The sequence below is a fragment of the Macrosteles quadrilineatus genome, unplaced genomic scaffold (genome assembly GCF_028750875.1).
Source record: "Macrosteles quadrilineatus isolate MER2022 unplaced genomic scaffold, UCM_ALF_1.0 Scaffold_1__1_contigs__length_201487025, whole genome shotgun sequence".
NCBI classification, from domain to species: Eukaryota; Metazoa; Arthropoda; class Insecta; order Hemiptera; family Cicadellidae; genus Macrosteles; species Macrosteles quadrilineatus.
The window spans coordinates 90,887,432-90,906,082 of NW_026542594.1; the positions used below are offsets into that span (position 1 = coordinate 90,887,432).

The 18,651-nt window shown below is 37.9% G+C and overlaps 1 protein-coding gene across 1 annotated transcript; it reads right to left on the bottom strand.

Annotated features, from left to right (window-relative positions):
- Nucleotides 1-9,817: 9,817 nt before the first annotated feature.
- On the bottom strand, nt 9,818-10,444 carry LOC128998831 (uncharacterized). The gene has a single exon (XM_054425189.1). It carries the CDS (start codon nt 10,442-10,444, stop codon nt 9,818-9,820), a length of 627 nt encoding a protein of 208 aa, XP_054281164.1.
- Nucleotides 10,445-18,651: the final 8,207 nt, after the last annotated feature.

Consider the following 18,651-nt stretch of genomic DNA (forward strand, 5'->3'; position numbering starts at 1 on the left):
ATGGTAAGACCTGGACGCGGGACCGATTTTTTTTTTTGTTTTGAGGTCCCTAGAGGCCAAAAACACCATCCGTTCAAATTCATATATATATATATATATATATATATTTATATATTTATATATTTATATATATATATATATGTGTCCGTCAGCACGATAACTCGAGCAAAAATGATCCGATTTTGATGAAATTTGGTACAAACATGTAAAAGTACGTTTATTTGAACGAGTACGCGATCCAGCATGATCGGACCATGGGAACGGGGGTTTACGGGGGGTTTTATGGGGTAAAAATAGGTTTTTCCCATTTTTGACCCAAAAAACATAAAATTTAGCAATTTCTTTCCAAACCATTTTGTAGAGCTTAAAAAAACAAATAATTTAGTATATTGAAGCGTTATTATGCACCTAATGGTTACGAAGAAAATTCCAAAAATTTTTAAATTTAAAATTCCCATGTTATTCTTATGGAGAATAAGTAAACTGTTGTAGTTTGCTTGTTTGTGAACATATTTTGATCAAATTTGGAAAATGTTTTTATTTCTTACTAACTATTCACATTTTACAAAAAAAAACAGTTTTACCCTCCCTGATGCAGCAAACCTAAGTACTTGTTAAACTAATTCTATTTAAATTAGGGATGGACGAGATTGGATTTTTAGTTCGAGACGAGACGAGACGAGATTTTTTATTTCTCATAAAATTTCGAGACGAGATCGAGACGGGATTTCCCTTCTCATACACAACGGGAAATGCACGTTCAAAATTTTTACCTGATTTTGTAACATTGTTAGATGACTGTTTAAATACAAAAATAATGATAATAGGCAAGATTTACAATCTTTTATTAAAAAACATCAGCATAACATTTTTTTATTAATCACGCCTAACTTATTAAAAATGCCTAAACGATTAGGAAACATAGTGATATCAGTTAGGATAGAGTTCAACTTATCCTAAAATAAAATAAATCATAAAATAAAAACAATATTAATTTTTATAAAATAGTTACTTGTTTTGACTTTTTATAGTAATAAAACATTCCTCACACTGCTTACACTTAACAAAACTTCTCAAATGTTATTTAAGTAATATTATTAAAATAATTAAAGTAATATTTACATTTAAAGAATTAATTAAATAAGAACGCCTTCGCAATGGAAACGCAACTACAACACGCTCCTGTATTGCGGGTATTGCATTGACTTTCTGCAGGCGTTTTTAATTTTTTTTTTTTTTTTTTTTTTTTTTTCTCGTCTCGATAAAAATCTCGGCCAAAAAGAAATCTCGTCTCGTGTAACGAGATTTAAAATTTCCCGAAAATTTCCCGAAATTTCGAGACTTGACCATCCCTAATTTAAATCAAGAATAAATGTTATATTTTTAAGTAGACATTTCAGTGTAAATCCAATCAGTCAAATGGAAATTTGCTTAGTCTGCAGGTTTGCTGCGGCGGGGGTATTTTTTTTTTCATTAGGATTTAGCATACGGTAATAATTGTATACCAATTAGAACCCTCAGATGTAATTAGTGTACTTGAAATGCCTCATTACTTCAGGGATTAAGTTTTGGTGGTAGAAGGCTAAGTAAAATAATAAGTACTTGATTGGAATTATTTTCCCCTATATCTTCAGTACTTCAGTATAATCTTAATCTTTGCTCAATAGTTACAGCTGATTTTTTTTCCCTTTTTATTGTATTTTTTAATTTGCTAGTATACTGTGGATGGATTGTTATTAACACATATGAGTAGTGACAATTCTTTTTTTAATGTTTCCTTGTTATTTTGTTCAAACAACATAGTTACTTAGCAACCCATAAGGCCAATGTTAATTTTTTTAATTTTCAAATGAGTTGTGTAGCAAAATACAAATTTTACTGGGGTAGTGGCTGTCACCAATCACAATTTACGGCTATAAGTCCCTAATTTCAAATATTAGTCAAAATCCTTCCGCTGTATTACGACATATATATTACAGACAGAAAGACAAACACATAGCTCGCGTATTAGAGAATAGGATTTGAACAGAATTCCAAGAAATGTTATTAAAAGAAACCACGGTTAACATACCTTCATTGAAGTAATCCACAGCTTTTGTGATTGTTTGGATCATATCAAATATCAGAGTAAATCCTTCAAAGACTCTGACATTCCAGCTTTCCTTCCCTGAAACATAAAATCAATCCATTATTTTTGTAACAACATAAATGAAAAAAATAAATGAAATGAAAAACAGTGTAAAATAAGATTCAATTCCAATAAATGTACCTATCAAAAACTTTTAACTTGCTAATTACATAAAAAAAAATTTCAAACAATAAAACAAAAATAAAAAACTCAAAGCTTTTACTTACTTTTAAATGATAAAATCAAACATAGACAAACAATAATTTACAACTGGTTTTTATTACGGTTATCTGGTTTTTATTACGGTTTAAATGAAAAGTAACATGTGATCTTGCTTCTAAAAAGCATTGCTCACTTAGCATTGATTATAAAAATATCTCATTATATACTATGTGAACAAACAAAAACATTAACACTCTTACTACTAAAACAAACAGAAATATACTTAGCCCTACTATTTATAGCTCCTACTATTCATGCACCAAAGGCAAGTGCATATACAACTTAGTTTTTTATTGTTGTTTTTAAATTGAAATATTTGTATATCAGCTTAGAATTAGGACATTTAACGTCATTCAAACAATGTTTATGTCGAGGGTAGGGTTAGTTAAGAGGAACTTGTTTGAAAATATACATGTAATGACCCTGAGACGCTCGTAAAAAGTTATTCATTATTAGAATAGAATGTGAAATCTACAGGAAGTGTCAAAAGTTTTATTATAGATAGGTAGTTATTTTTTTTTTTTTTTTTAGGGAGAGGAGGGGGGAAAATGCTTTTACGCACACAGGTAGCCAGCCTGTAGTGTGAGGCTCCTGAATCTATCACAGACTACTCACTAAAAAATCCCCTTGACTCTGTTGGACACAGACCTGGAATTGTTTGTCACATTACTTCAAGTCAGGCCAACGTGTGACCTAAGCCCTCAGGGCTCTCACCGTTTTTGGTATTGAGATACTTTATGACCTACACCGCATCCCGGTCAAGGTCGAGCTTCTTGGCACGGAGAATACCCTGGATGTAATGTGACACACAGGTCCAATTGTCCTCACCCTCCGTCATCATTGGTATGACCGTGTCCACTGACATCAGTCCTACTAACTGTTGAGCCTCCAGGCGGGGCCTTTCCCAACACTGGCAGTGGAAAAAGGTATGTTCCACGTCATCGGGAATGTCTGGGCAGTATATGCAATTGGGTGTCACGGCTTTGCCCATCCTGAACAGGTACGGCCGGAAAAAGCCGTGACCCGTCAGAAATTGGGTGAGGTAGAAGTCCACCTCTCCGCACCGCCGATTAACCCAAGGTTGGACTTGCTGTATCAGTCGCCTGGTCCAGCGTCCCCAAGTCTCCTGTTCCCAGCTCTCCTGCCACAGCTGGTAGGTGCGGGTGCGTTCCTCTGTTCGTGCCTGGTCCTCCCCTCGGCGCTGATAAATTGCTTTTCTCTCCGCCGCCAAAAGTTTGACGGGGATGACTCCAGCAACCACCAGGACGGCGGGTTCGGACACTGTTCGGTAGGCGGATGCAACTCTTAGTGCTGCCTGACGCTGCACTCGGGCGAGTCGCATCCTGTATACCTCCTTATTTAGAGCGACTGCCCACACCTCAGCACCGTACAAGAGTACGGACTGGACAGAAGACATTAACAGCCTTCTACGGCTGGACCGAGGGCCTCCGACATTGGCCATCAACCGGCTCAGAGAGGAGACCACCCTAGCGGCCTTGTCCGCCGTACGGAAAATCTTATCCCGCGAGCTAAGCTTGCTGTCCACCATAATCCCAAGGTACTTGGCAGAACGAACGGTCTGGACTTCGACGGCCCCTACCCTCAACGGCACGATGGTGTCAATCCGTTTTTTTGTTAATATCACGATCTCAGTTTTGCTCAAAGCAAGCGAGAGACCGTGGTCTGTCATCCATGCGTTTACAGTACACATAACTCGGTTCAGCTTTAGCTGAGCCAGCTCAACACTACGTGCAGCTATCAAAACTGCAACGTCATCCGCGTACCCAACCAAAACAGTTTCCTCAGGCATTTCAGACCTCAGGAGGCTGTCGTACGCGACATTCCAGAGGTCTGGGCTGAGTATGGAACCTTGGGTAGCACTGGAAGTGACACTCATCGTCCGTGGGCCCTCTGTAGCGTCATACATGAGGAGGCGGAACCGGAGATAATCCTCTATGATACGCATGAGGTATGCCGGGACGTGGAAGGTGTTCCCCAGAGCCTCCAGCATATCGCACCACCTCGCGGAATTAAATGCGTTTCGCACATCGAGAGTTACGAGCAGCACAACCCCTCGAGAGTAGTGGTTAAAATCCTCAGCTCTCATCACGGCTTGCTTCACCTCTTCAACAGCGTCAACCGTAGATCGCCCCATCCTGAATCCATACTGGCGAGGGGACAGGTCCCCCGCAGCGACCACGGCTGAATTCAGTCGGGAACGGATCAACTTCTCGAGGACTTTACTAGCCGTATCCAACATACACAGATGTCTGTAAGAGGATGGCAGGTCTGGGTCTCCCTTTCCCTTCCCAACAAGCACAAGCCTAGCTGTTTTCCAGGACAAGGGGAAAACTCCTTCGACTAGGCAGGCGTTGTACATGCGCAAAAGGATCAAGGGGTTATAGTCAAAACCTTTTTGAGGACTTCGCCGGGTACCCCATCGGGTCCAGGAGCTTTATTGTTCTTCAGGGATAGGACGGCCCCCTCCACCTCTAAAGGACTGAAAAGTGGTACGTCATCCACCCTTCCAAAATCCCGCAGTGGGCGCAACGTGTGAGCCGGGAAAAGGGACTCGACTATCCTCTCCATAGTGGCCCCATCCATGACGGAAGGTGGAGAGCGGGTGCCAAGTTTCTTGGTTACAAGTTTGTAACCCAAGCCCCACGGATTGGAATCGATATCGTCCCTTAATGTCTCCCAGCAACTGCGTTTACTCCGGTTGATGGCTCGACGAAGAGACCTCCTAGCCACTCTGTAGGCATCCAACTTACGACGTCTGTCTACAGGTTCTCTGGCCCTGGTAGCAAGTCTGGCTCTCAATGCTGACCGACGCAATTCCGCAATCTCGGCAGTCCACCAGTACACAGGTCGCTTATTGCACCGGGATCTCCTGCGAGGCATAGACTCATCGCAAGCCGAGACGATTAGTCCCATCATGGATGTAACTAACACCTCTGCGTGAGCCACGCTAGTTGCGGGGGGAACCACCGGTGTTCCTCGTAAGATGGCTTCATTGAATTTTACCACGTCCAATTTTTTAATATTCCATCAAACGGGCACTTGACGAAACGCGGCTACTTGTCTCTGATGACCATCCAGGACATCAAAAATAATGTACTGGTGGTCACTGCCCGTGTAATCCTCCAGGACTCTCCAGGCTCTTATCCTTGGCAAAAGGGACTCAGATGCAAGGGTTATGTCTGGGATCGTTCCCCGAATCCCAGGGCGCCGGAAAGTTGGCGTGTTTCCCTCGTTGACGACAACGAGTCCGGCTCTGGCAGCAAAGTCCAGAATGTACTTGCCCCGGGAATTGGTGAGGGTCATTCCCCACTCGACAGCCCTAGCATTAAAATCCCCACCCACGACGACGTGTCCTGTGGTATTGCGCACGCTCTCTTCCAGGCGATCTATCTTCTCACGAAATTCACGGATGGCCTCGTTGGGAGTGAGGTAGACACTAAAGTAAGTGACATCCCGGCACCGAACCCAAACGAAACCTTGGCCCTTCGCGTGACCCCGTACTTGTACTTTTGCTGCATTACGCGCCCAGAATGCAGCAGTACCAAGACTAGCAGGGTATATAAATACAAGAATATAGATAGGTAGTAGCTACCTCTGGATTAGAAAACATCATAACTAATCTATGGGTAGTAATATGAAATTATGATTTAAAAATTTGTGAAAAGGCAAATGGTGTGAACAATATTTCTCTTAAAGTGGCAAAAATATACAATTAATTATCTCTGTGAGAAAAAAGTTTAAATTTTTCAGATGTGTGTCCTACTCTTAACACATGTTAATTGTTCAAAAATGTTAAAATGATTCAAGCGTGAACTTTATAATTTCACTATTTTTTACACCAAAATCTTTTAATACAATTATTCACATTAGCGAAATTTTAAATAATTAATTAGGGTTAGATACAGCAACAGATATACAATCTCACTTTTTTCATAAAATCCTACTAATATTATAAATCCTACTAATATTATAAATGAGAAAGTTTGGATGTATAGATGTATGGATGTATGGATGTATGTTTGTGACAAGTGAACGCGAAAAATACTGGTCGGATTGGGCTGAAATTTGGCATGATGATAGCTCACATTCCCGATTAACATATAGGCATATTCTTATTTCAAAAATCCTTTCGGGCTCCGCCCCAGTGGCTCTGGAGTTTCCCATGTTAACCTTATGAGAAATGGAATTATTGAATCTTAACAGCTGTTTCAACTAAACAAGTTGGTTCTGTTCTATGATGTTCAATAGCATTAAAGTTACAAGGATTACCAACAGGGTGCAGCACTATTATTTCTTTTACATTTATGACAACAGGTAATTTGCAACCAAAAGGTGAGTGAGCGTAGCGAACGAACTTCAACCTGGAGGCGAGTTAGCGTAGCGAACGAGCTAACCTGAAGGCAAGTGAGCGCAGCGAACGAGCTCCAACCTAAAGGTGAGTGAGCGTAGCGAACGAGTTCCAACTTAAAAGGTGAGTGAGCGTAGCGAACAAACTTCAACCAGGACGTGATTGAGCCATGCGAACGAGATAATCTTAAAAATTAAGAAGTTAAACGGGGCAAAGCCCGCGGGTTACAGCTAGTCAATAATAAATGAACCGTCAAATGTAAGAATAAATAACATGTCACATGATTGTAGAGAATATTATATGCCTAGGTATTTATAAACCAGCTGTGGAATTGTGAATTAATGTGGTTTGACAGTTCAGCTTGTTTACATTTAGGTGCATAGCAAATTGCAAACATTGTATGTGTTCTCATGGCAGCCATGGAGACCAATCAATATTTACTTTTAAAATCCTCACCTCAGAACTTATAACCCTAGCAGTGGCCAATGTTAGAAGTGGGGAATGGCCAACCCATTTTGGCGATTTTGCAGAACTTTTTTGGAGAACATTTGTAAAAATTCAACCGTACAAGTAAACCTAGCCAACCTCATATTCATTTTGTTCGGAAAGAACAGGAGAATCTAGAAATAGTAATATCATAATGATGTAGACAGTGTATTTTATGGGTAAAGTGAAAAAAAATTGATTTTTTTTTTGTGAAATTTCAAAAGCGGCCGTTATTTTTTTCCTATGGATTTTTTATGGGAAATTCATTATATTCATTTTGTAGACAATCTAATTCCCTACATAAAAATATATAACATGTTAGGAAAACATTTTTTTTTATAAGTTTTTGGTGTGGAGTGTTTGAGTAAATTAATGAAAAATTAAGAGAGAAAAAATAAAAGTCATGTTTACAAGAAGAACAGAAAGGAATAATGTTTATTTATATAATACAATGGATTATCTTTAAATCATCAGCTGTTTTAGTACAGTAATTTAAAAATTCTAAACAGGCTAAGAAAAAATTTTAGATAAAAGATCTGAACATACTCCCGGCCTTGGAAGTGTCCTCACTTCAACAGTTAGTTTAGAACAAAACACATTACCTAACACAAAAGTTTGTTGTAGGCCGGCTATAGCATCTGTTTGCATTTTTCTACTTCTCCTTTTCAACCTATACCATCTTTGCTGGGAAACGCCTTAAAAACAGTTGCTGGTGTAAGCTTTATTTAAGAATTGGTAATTAATTTAATTTGTTAGAGCTCGCTTGACATGAGTTTGAGGTACACAAACAATAAAACACAGACATTCTGTTACAAGAGGAATGTAATAAAGCAATTAAGAGAAAAAAACAATTACAGAAACATTGAGTACAAATTGAACTGACAAACTTTTGTAAAAGCAATAATTATAAATGGCAAAAGACCAGCAAAGAACGGGTATTTTAAAAGAAAGAACTAAACCCAAGATCAAAAGATTGAAGTCAAAAGACCAGGGAGATGGAGTGTTTTGAAAAATAAAATAATAAATTAAAAGTATGAATTAGAAATATAAAAGTAAATTGTTAAAATGAAATAAAATTTAAAGGAAAACTAATAAAACAAAACTAAGTTTATACTTGAACAAACTCTCTCTAGGAAGAGAGAAACAAAGTTTTAAAACATTCCCTTTTAATTATTTTGTGAGTGAGCAAGCAGATTTAGAATTCAAATAAATTATGATTACAATGGATTTAAAATGGTACATACATATTTCACTTGATGTTACACAACCTAACTTCTGTCACTAAAGTGACAACAGGCCATGGGATCTAAACTTCACATTCACACACAACACACGCGCGCGACACTTCAACGGAACATATTACGATTTTGGAGACTGGAGACTCACGCACGTTAAGCCGAATTCTAGGAGACTGCTCAACTCTTCTTCAGGTAATTTAGAGGGTCGTGAAGATGCCAATCGGGGGGTGCTCTCCGCCAATCGGGTGGTGATACGTCATACAGTCAGGGTCTTCTTACCGCTGATTGGTTTTTGTGAGTCCACGTGATTAGCACACGTGTCGATGCTTCCAGAAGTTTATTGACTTCTTTTCTGTCTCTGTCACAGGAAAACGGATGCGTAGCTTGCACTTACTTTAGGGAACAAGCCCAAACTGTCTGATCATTGGAAAAGTACAGTAAACAGGAAATGATGATTAAGAATGACAGCTACAGCGATTGGGTATTGAAAACAGCAAATAATGGGTTGAATTACAAAGTTCGGGAAGCTTGAGAAATATGAACTGAAATATGTTTTAGGGTTTCAGGAATGGTAAAGCAATGAAATGAAATTTTTAATTAAAATTGAGTAAGTAGTTACACTGGAGACCACCGAAGTCCTAGCTCTTTGAAATGTTGAGCATCAGAGTTTTGAAGGAAATTTGGTGTTTTATGATGAGATTGAGTAACAGAAGTGAACAAGTCTTGACAGTTCATAACACATTTCTTCAATTCAAAGCACTCTTGTTTCAGTAATTCAACAAGTTGAGATTGGAGGATGAGCGCTTCCTCTGTTGTTTGTGATGTTGGCAGTAGCCTTTGTCCAGAGCTTCATCGGAAAATTCAACCACTTGCCTGGATTGCTTGACTGTCTACTCCTACTGTAGTGGTTGCACTGTGGGTTGTGTTAGCGGTGCCACTGTCTGTTGGTTTAACAGCAACACGATCGGTAGGATGGGTGGTATCATAATCGGTAGGATGGATAACAGTACTGTCTCTTGGGATGACAGCAATGTTGGTAGGTTGGATGGCAGCACTATCACTTGTCAAGGTAGTTGAGCTCACTGTTGTATCTGTATTCGTTGGTTGATCAGCACTGTCACTTGTCAAGGTAGTTGAGCTCACTGTTGTATCTGTATTCGTTGGTTGAGGTTTTGTCACTGTCTTTGTGGTATTTCTAATCATCGTGTTTGCGAACTTAGGTATTGTGATTGTCACTGGCCTCTTTAATGTGATGAGTTTTTTTCCATGTTGTATAATGTCGTTGCCTTTGATTTGAAACTGACTTGATGAGTTCGGTTTGATTACATGCACTGCAGTAGTTCTTTGAGGTTGAGCTGGACTTGATGAGTTCAGTTAGGTTACATTTATAGAGTCATGATAGAGTTGTGAAAACTGATCATTTGAACGAAACTTCCGGTCCATAGCATACAAACGTGTTTCAGCAGCTGGCTTGGAATCACCTAGAAAATGATCTGAAGAGTCTTTGAAAGGCAAACGAACAATGTAACGTCCATTTTCATCACGAGTAACAGTTTTTCTGAAGTGTTGGTCACACAGTGCCTCTTCATGAGTTAGACTGGGTGATGTAGGGGGTTCTTCTTGCACCCAAAAGCGTTGTAAGGAAGCGTGTAAATCGACGTCACTTTTTGACAGTAAACAAACATTGAGTGAAGTGGCAGGTGTGTTATTGGTAATCACCGGGTTTGTGAGGGAGCAAGGAGCGGTACCCATAAGTACAAAACCGAATCGAGTTCCTAAAGCAGTAGGTAAGTTAGGCCCAAGTGAAAATTGGTTTTGAGTGAGAAGTTGAGGGAAAATTGCATTTCCAATGATGAGATCAATACGACTCTGTATGTGAAAGGAAGGATCAGCCAGGTTATACTGTTGAGTGAGTTGAGTGACTTTAGATGCAATGGATGAACGAGGAACATCAACTGTCAACTTTTCAAGGACGAGAGCAGGTTGAGCTTCGACTACCATTTTACCAGACATAGTTTGGAGATCAATTAAAATCTGCCCTCTGTTGGTTGTTACATGTTGATTGATTCCTGATAGTTGGATATTGGACTTGGTTCTTTTTAAATTCAAGATCCTAGCTGCATGTTCGGTTATTAAATTACACATACTGCCCAAGTCAAGAAGAGCTCGAAACACATGTGGCTCACCAGAAGAGGAACTGATTTTTACCAACAATGTTCCTCAAGTAAGACAGTAGTACAATTTTCTTTGAGATTTGTTTGCATATACTGATGTGGTAACACTAGAGAAACAGATGTGTTTGGAATCATCTTAGACGATTCTTGATCATCAATGTGATTGTTTAACTGGTTAGAACTAAGTGAAACTTTGTTACTTTTGTAGGTACTTTTGTTGGTACTTTTGTCAAACCATGCAGTTTCGACATGATCAAAATGCAACAGTGTGTGCTGCTTGTGATTTCCACACTTTTTGCAAGATGACTTAGATCATAGACAAAAAGAATGAAATATAGACTGTCAGCCGTGCTGCGGTTACCATGGTTACCATAAGTTCCGGCGCACACCGCTGTAGTTTACGTAGCGCGTACGCTGTAACTACCGTGGCGATCCCAGCGGTGTGCGCCAGAACTTATGGTAACCGCAGCACAGCTGAAGGTCTATATTTAATTCTTTTTGTCTATGCTTAGATTGACAAAATTTTGATGCATGTGATCCGAGACATGAAATACATTTTTGAGATTGTTTAACCAACTGGTACCTTTCATGTGGGGACATGGCAAGGAATTTTGAACACGAGTAGATTTTATGACTTTGTTGATTACAAAAAAACATGTAGTTGGTGTTGGTCGATTGTCTTGTTGAGTATTAAACAAAGGTTTGGCTACATTCACTGTAGTAGTTCTGTGATGTGGGAACCTTTTGTTAGTGTTCAAGGAATATTTGGGTGTCATTTGTAGTTCATTACTGGTCATGTTTTGGGACAGCATAGCATCCTCAAAATAAGTGCATTCATTATTAAGGAAAGTAATTATCTGTTTTGAAGTATGCAGTGAATGATCTGATGTATCAAATTTGTTACAAACTGATTCTAATTTGTGACGAAGATTAAGATCCAACTTTCTTAATAAGACTACGGACAACAACAAGTTAGAGTCTTGGACATCATAGTTCAATGCTGATAAAGCTTGAGTGTTTTCATTGAAACGGTTGACAAAATCTCTCACACCAGTGATTTTTGAACTAGAAATGTTAGGTAGATCTAGCAGTTGATTTAAATGTAAAAGTTGTAGACGCCTGTCATTGTGGTATCTTTCTCTCAACAAATTGTATGCTACTGTATAATTGGGTCCAGTAATTTGGAGACTTCGAATCAAATTTAGTGGCTCTTTGTCCAATACACTCAAAAGGTATTGAAATTTTATTACACTAGACAAAGAGTCATTGGTGTGGATAGTGGAGTCATATAAATTTATGAATGATTTCCAATTAGTTAGATCTCCATCAAATTTTGAGAGTTCAAATTTAGGTAAACGTACCTGAGATTGAGCTGGGTTGCAACCAACCTTGTGCGAATCCGGGCTAGAGCCACTTTCAGGAAGCAGAGATTTTATATAGCTTGTAATGTGGATGAATAGGTCATTGATTTGATCTTCATCTTGACTTATAGTTTCATTATCCAAATCATCTTCACTTGATGTACTTACAATTCGCTGAAAATAAGAATCAAAGTCTTCTTTCTTCTTCTGGGCTTCTTGCATAAGAGTCTTTAGGGCTTCGTGTTGCACAAATGTTAATGTTTCTTCTTGTTCAACAAGTTGATCTATGATGTTTTTTATTTTGTTCATACGAACTTTAATAAAAGATGTGAGTCTTGTATAAGTCTCAATTTTAAAATCACTATTTGGAGATGCCATTGTACAAAAATGAGGAGATAAATGTAAAAAATTCAAAAAGTGTAAATGAACAGGTTGAGGAGTTCCAAAATGGAAATAAGAGTTCGGTTGGGTAAGAGTTCAAAGGCACATAAAACAATGGGTAAAATGAGGAAATATTGATGTATGAAGAGTTTTAGTGGAAGAAAGTAATTCCAAATCGCTTAAGTAATATCTTGGATCGAAGGACCATTAAATAATGAGGAGTGTTTGAGTAAATTAATGAGAAATTAAGAGAGAAAAAAAAAGTCATGTTTACAAGAAGGAAAGAAAGGAATAATGTTTATTTATATAATACAATGGATTATCTTTAAATCATCAGCTGTTTTAGTAATTCAAAAATTCTAAACAGGCTAAAAAAAATTTTAGATAAAAGAACTGAACATTTGGGGCAAAATATAATGACAAACGGAGAACCGAAAAAATTTAAAACCGTATAGTGTTAGTTTATGTTGTAAAAAGTTATATAATATATGTGTATACTAATAATGATATATACATGTTTGTAAAGCTAATGAAGTAAGGAATCAAAAAAAGTCATAAATTTTACATATGTATATAAAATAATGTTTTTATATTTTAGCGATTTCGTGAGAAAAAAAATTCACAGTATTTGGTATACAACTTTTGTAGCAAATTTTGTTACTTCAAACCAACATAATGATCTTGTAGTGTATTCAATTACCTACACATAAATATGTATAACATGTTGTAAATACTTTCTTTTTTTTTTTGTAAATGTTGCATGTTTGTTTTGTAATCATTTGTGATATTTTACGAATCTTTAATAATTTATTTTTCTCTATTGTTTAGGTGACGTGGTAGAATACTATGGCCATGGTAGATGTGTAATACTATAGTATACAGTAAATTTAAAGAAGCAAATTTTATGAAATCGTGTCCTCCCCCATTGCAAACACAAAGCTTGAATTGATAGGCCTATCTGTAATCGTTTCGTGTTAAAGGTTTGTAAATCATATGTACAAACGTGGATTCAAAGTCGTATTCACCCGTGCTGAAGATAACGATGCTCTATTCGTTTGGAAAGGATCAGCCATGACAGACACGATACCGGATGAGGGAAAAGTCAAAATCAAATCTTTCGTTCTTCGAGTTCCATTAGTCGAGTATACAGCCACTAGCAAGATTCAATTGATCGATGGGTTGACCCGTTTGAGTGATCATAGCAAATTGGTATACAACTATTACCAGTGGCAGTGTATTAGAAGAAAGGTGTTTTCGGGGCCTCGTTCAACTTCGATATCACAAACGTTTATAGAAATGTATACAACCCGAAATTTGTTATTGTGGGATTGCAAACTAGCCGTTGGAATGACCAGAAGAAAAACCCCTCCCGTTGTTATAGTTGTAACATAAAAAATGTCGCTGTGAAAATCAACGGAGAACGTTATCCTCAAGAAATGCAGAACATACACATCACTGAAGGCAAATGGAGACTGTTGTACAACACTCAAACAGTTGGTCAGATATCGTCTGGTGAACTTTGGAGACACCAATGTGTTTGTATCTCCTTCAGAGTTCAAGAATGACTATCCGCTGTTGGTGATAGACACTCATCTCCACCCAATGAGCACAGATCGCTCGAAAAGTGACATCCAGATTGAGTTAGATTTTGTAAATGCTATCGCAACCGCGCAAGCCGATGCCGGAACAACAGCATACGTAGTTGTGGTCTCTGAAACTGGATTCAGTTATGACATTTCAAGAAACATCATTAGAAAACTGTAAACAATTTCTAGGAGATCACTGTAAGAAAATAAAAAACTTAAAAAAAAATTATTTTTGCCCCAGAGTGATGAGGCAAGGGTTGAATTTGTCCCCATAAGGTCTATATTAAACCCCAGCACAGGACAAACATACATACTCCATGTGTGGGGTTGGAGGACACCTCTGGATTTTGTGGGGAGGTATTCCCATAAGAGCCCATATTGGCTCCGGGAGTAGGACACAGATAAATATATTACTAGTAAAAGTGGTGTGGGTCTTTGTTACCTCCCGATTTTGAGTCCATAAGAGTCTATATTAGATCCCAGAGTAGAAAAAACATATGTATTCTACTGGCTGGAGGGGAGGGGTGACATGACCCTATTCCAAGCGGCGTCTTGCAATTTCTTATGCCACCCATCGGTCTTCGGCACGCCTATGATCCCGATACCACATGTCATGTTTCTTGCACGCCTCGTCTAAGGGGTTAACTCCTTTGTCACCACGAGCCAGCTTAAAATTTGCGAATCACTAGTCTACTGGGGGCTGGTCCAGAAACGGCTTTTCTCTTCTATGAGTGGAAGAATAAACAGGTGATGAACAGCTGGTCTTGGTCTTGGTTATGGTTTGTGGGTTGGTCCAGAACCGGCTTTTCCCTACTACTATCGAATCCCGAAACTTGAAAATCAAAATTAAAATTCAAACCCTGTTTGATTAGTTAAGGTTACAAATAAATTAAAGTAGACTACTTAATATTAAAAAGTGTACAATTAAATTAATACAGAAAGAAGAAAATTAGTCATTCTCACTTATTTCTATATCTGGCCAGGGGGTAAAATTCCAGCCCCCTTATTATCTCTAGCACTCTAGGTTATTATAATTTTATGTGTTCTGATTAAATTTACAACCGTGAAAATATTCGTTTAAATCCACCTATAATCCATCGAACTGATGTTGTGCAACTCAAAAGTTTGTGGCCGGAATTTTACCCCCTGGTTTGTGACATCAGTTTTGCCCAGGGGGTAAAATTCCAGGGGGATAAAAATCCGCTACCCCAACTGCACTACTGGCAAATTCAGTTCAAGGGGAGGCCTATAATTATTCTAAATGAAAGGAGATATAGCGGGAATAGTATTTTGGTGAAAAACATTATGTAGGTTGTTCCAGAGGGAGTCATTTTAAGCTGCTGTTAAAAGGAACAGTTAAACAGTAATATAGGTGTACGCTCATTCTTCCCATATGGGGATGAAATGAAGGTAAAGAAAAAGGCAGTAAATGATTGCAAAAGGCAATTTCAGCTTTCAGTGGGTTCTTAGTTGTAATAAAACACAAAATTATATCGGACGAAGCCAATGGGTAACAGCTAGTTTATGCATAAAAGCAAATTTATTTAATAGCATCTCTCGCATCCATTGTGTACAAGAGTGTAGAAACATTCACTAGTGGCGGCACTAGCCTCGCCAAAATGGCTATTACTTTGAGAAGCAGTAAAATACATAACTTGTATTAACCTTCAAGTTGTACAAGCAGACGGTGCAGGTTTGTGTGGTGAAGGCCCACAAAGTGAGTGGTAGACTGCAACACATGTAGAGTACTGTGGTTACGTGTCAAGGACAACATGGCGTTTACATCTGGGAGGGACATCACACCCTCACTCCTCAGCCAATCAGTCATTGCCTTCATACGTCTCACTGTCCCTTGCAACTGACTGAACAACGCAGGATACGCTTCCTGTAAAACAACAAGAGTGGGACACTACTAATATACAGTTATCAGTAAAATTGCATAAAATCCTTTAAAAAATAATTTGACTCAGGGATGCCTCAGCCTCTGAATCAATTATCTCTTTTAAACTTCCTGATCCACTTTTACCTGCAAATGTAAAAATTAAAACAATGAGTTCAATTTTAGAATAAGTTACTTTGAGAATAAGTAAACTGTTGTAGTTTGCTTGTTTATGAACATATTTTGATCAATTTTAGCCAATTTCCCTATAGGGAAGTAGCTATTATCGTAGGTCTCATAATAAGACCTAGGCCCGAAACCGATTTACTATTTCATTTCATTTCATGTCCCCAGAGGTCAAAAACATCATTCGTTCAAATGTTTATATATGTGTTTATATATATATATATATATATATATATATATATATATATATATATATATATATATATATATATATATATATATACAGGGTGGTAAAAAAGTCCCTGGACAGTTAAATATTTTAAAAAATAATGCAGATAGAGCTACAATACTTGGTACAAAGTTACAGGGCATAAAACTCTATTTTAAAGATGATAAGACCATATTGATAAGATTGATGATAAGATGTTATTCAGTGATCCAATAACTCTTCAGGGGGACGGCCCACAAGGAGTCGGAAGAAAATCTTAAATGGAAGCATAGGTCAATATGCACATCAAATTAAAGGTCTTTTTTAGTAGAATACAATGCTGCAAACCGCACTTCAAAAGGTTGATCCTGCGCAAAATGACAGTTGTTCAAAGATTCATTTAATTTACATTGCTATTGTTGTAATAAACTGATTTTATTAGTAGGATAAAAGAAATGTAAGAACTGTTAGAGAACCATTTAATAGACTAATAGTTTGTTTACATAACAACTTAAACAAACTAACATTATAATAATCAGAATTACATTATACAGCTGTTGAGCCTACAGGACTGAGTAAATCATTTTTTATCTCAACACTTCCCCTAAAAAATGACACTTTACTCAGAAAAGAAAACTGCTGCTCATGTATCCTTACATCTTGAAGTATTCTCTTGAGCCACACTGCTTCCCCTACAGCCAAACTTGCAGCAATCTGCAGCAATCAACTCAAATTCTGTAGTTGACAAAGCTACACATTTCTGATATTTACTACACCAGAACACTGGACTAAGCACCTTTATTTCCTCATCCATCTCCTTGACCCAATGATGAGAATCCTTGCATGTCACCGCTTCCTTGCACTTAGTAGGTTCTGCAACACATGTCAGAAGGGCACAATCAGCAAGTTTCACAGGAGGCTTCAATTTTGATCTGTCTCTGAAACTATACCTCTGTCCTTCTTCGTCAGGTAAGCTTGCAGTTGTTGAAGAGTTGGTTTCAGTTGTAGGAAACTTTTTGTTTTGTTCCACAGGCTCCTTGAAGTCAACAAAATATCGATCGCCACCAACTGATAACACAGGCATTGAGCCACAAACATCAGCATTTATGCGATCACCATGTTGATTAACAAGTATTTTGCGAGTACCAAAACTCAACCGATGCATTTTGCCAACAATACAAGCGTCACATATCTCAGACTTAGTATCTGAATTTGAGAATTCAATACCATTTTTCTTCAGGTTGGTCAAAACATAACGCTTATTTTGATGCCCTAATCTCTCATGCCACAGTTGTAAATCATCTCTCAAAGCAACTTGAGCTTCAGCATCTTTAATAGGAATAACTTTCATATTCATAATGAAAAATCCATTCTTTCTATGTGATTGAGCAACCAAAACACCATTCTTGAAAAAATTACATTTGTCCTCGCTGAAAGTAGAAATTATACCTTTGTCCAACGTAGAGGAAATAGAAAATAAGCTCTTTCCTACTTCAGGAACATACCAAACATCTTCCAAATGATTTCTCTGGCATTTTCCTCCCACAATCATCTCTACAATTATGTTTCCCTTGCCGAGTGCTTCCATGGTTTGACCATTTCCAACTCCAACATGCTTAACTGTTGAAAATGCCTCGTACGTCACAAACCATGATCTGTTCATTGTCATGTGCTGCGTAGCTCCAGAATCTACAATCCAATTAGATTCTTCGATACATACTTGTGAGCGACCACAATATCCAACAAAAGCACTTCCAGGTTTTAGTGACTGTTTGACATTAGGACAATCCCTCTTCATGTGACCAAGCTGGTTACATGAAAAACATTTAGGTCTCCATTTCTTTTTCTTATTTTCAGCTCTAACATCACTGACAGTAATTATGCTTGATGTTGATTTCACACGGTTAGAGTTAGGTTGTGAGAAAGTTTTATGTTTTGAACCAGTGTAAAATCCAGCATTAGACTCCTTTACACCTACAACTACTCGCTCCTTCATTCTCATTTCAACCGTACACAGTCTCTCTCTCAATAATGACAGTGTCCTCAGATCCTTCGGTACAGACTCCCAAGCGTTAATGAATTCACTATATTCACAGGGCAACGTATTCAACACCCTATTTTGGAATAATGAATCAGGAAGCTTAACTTTATCTTCTTTCCAAGTTTCGTCCTGTAGCTCAACCCAAAGTTTTTCCAGCTTTGCTATGTGTTTCGCTACACTGTCATGTGAGTCCTTTTCCTTAATTCCAAAGAATTTATTAAACAGACGGTCTTGTCTCTGTTCAGTTCTCTGTTCAAAAATACTCAAAAGTTTCCCCCACATTTCCTGTGCAGTTGAACACATATTTATAAGCTGTCTTACTTGACTGCTAACAGATGAAACAATGATATTCTGTGCCGAAAATTCTTTCTTTTCAAGTACAGCAACCTGTT

What these genes read in the sequence shown, in the direction of transcription:
- LOC128998831 (XM_054425189.1), bottom strand. Translation starts at nt 10,444, where the DNA reads ATGGTAGTCGAAGCTCAACCTGCTCTCGTCCTTGAAAAGTTGACAGTT.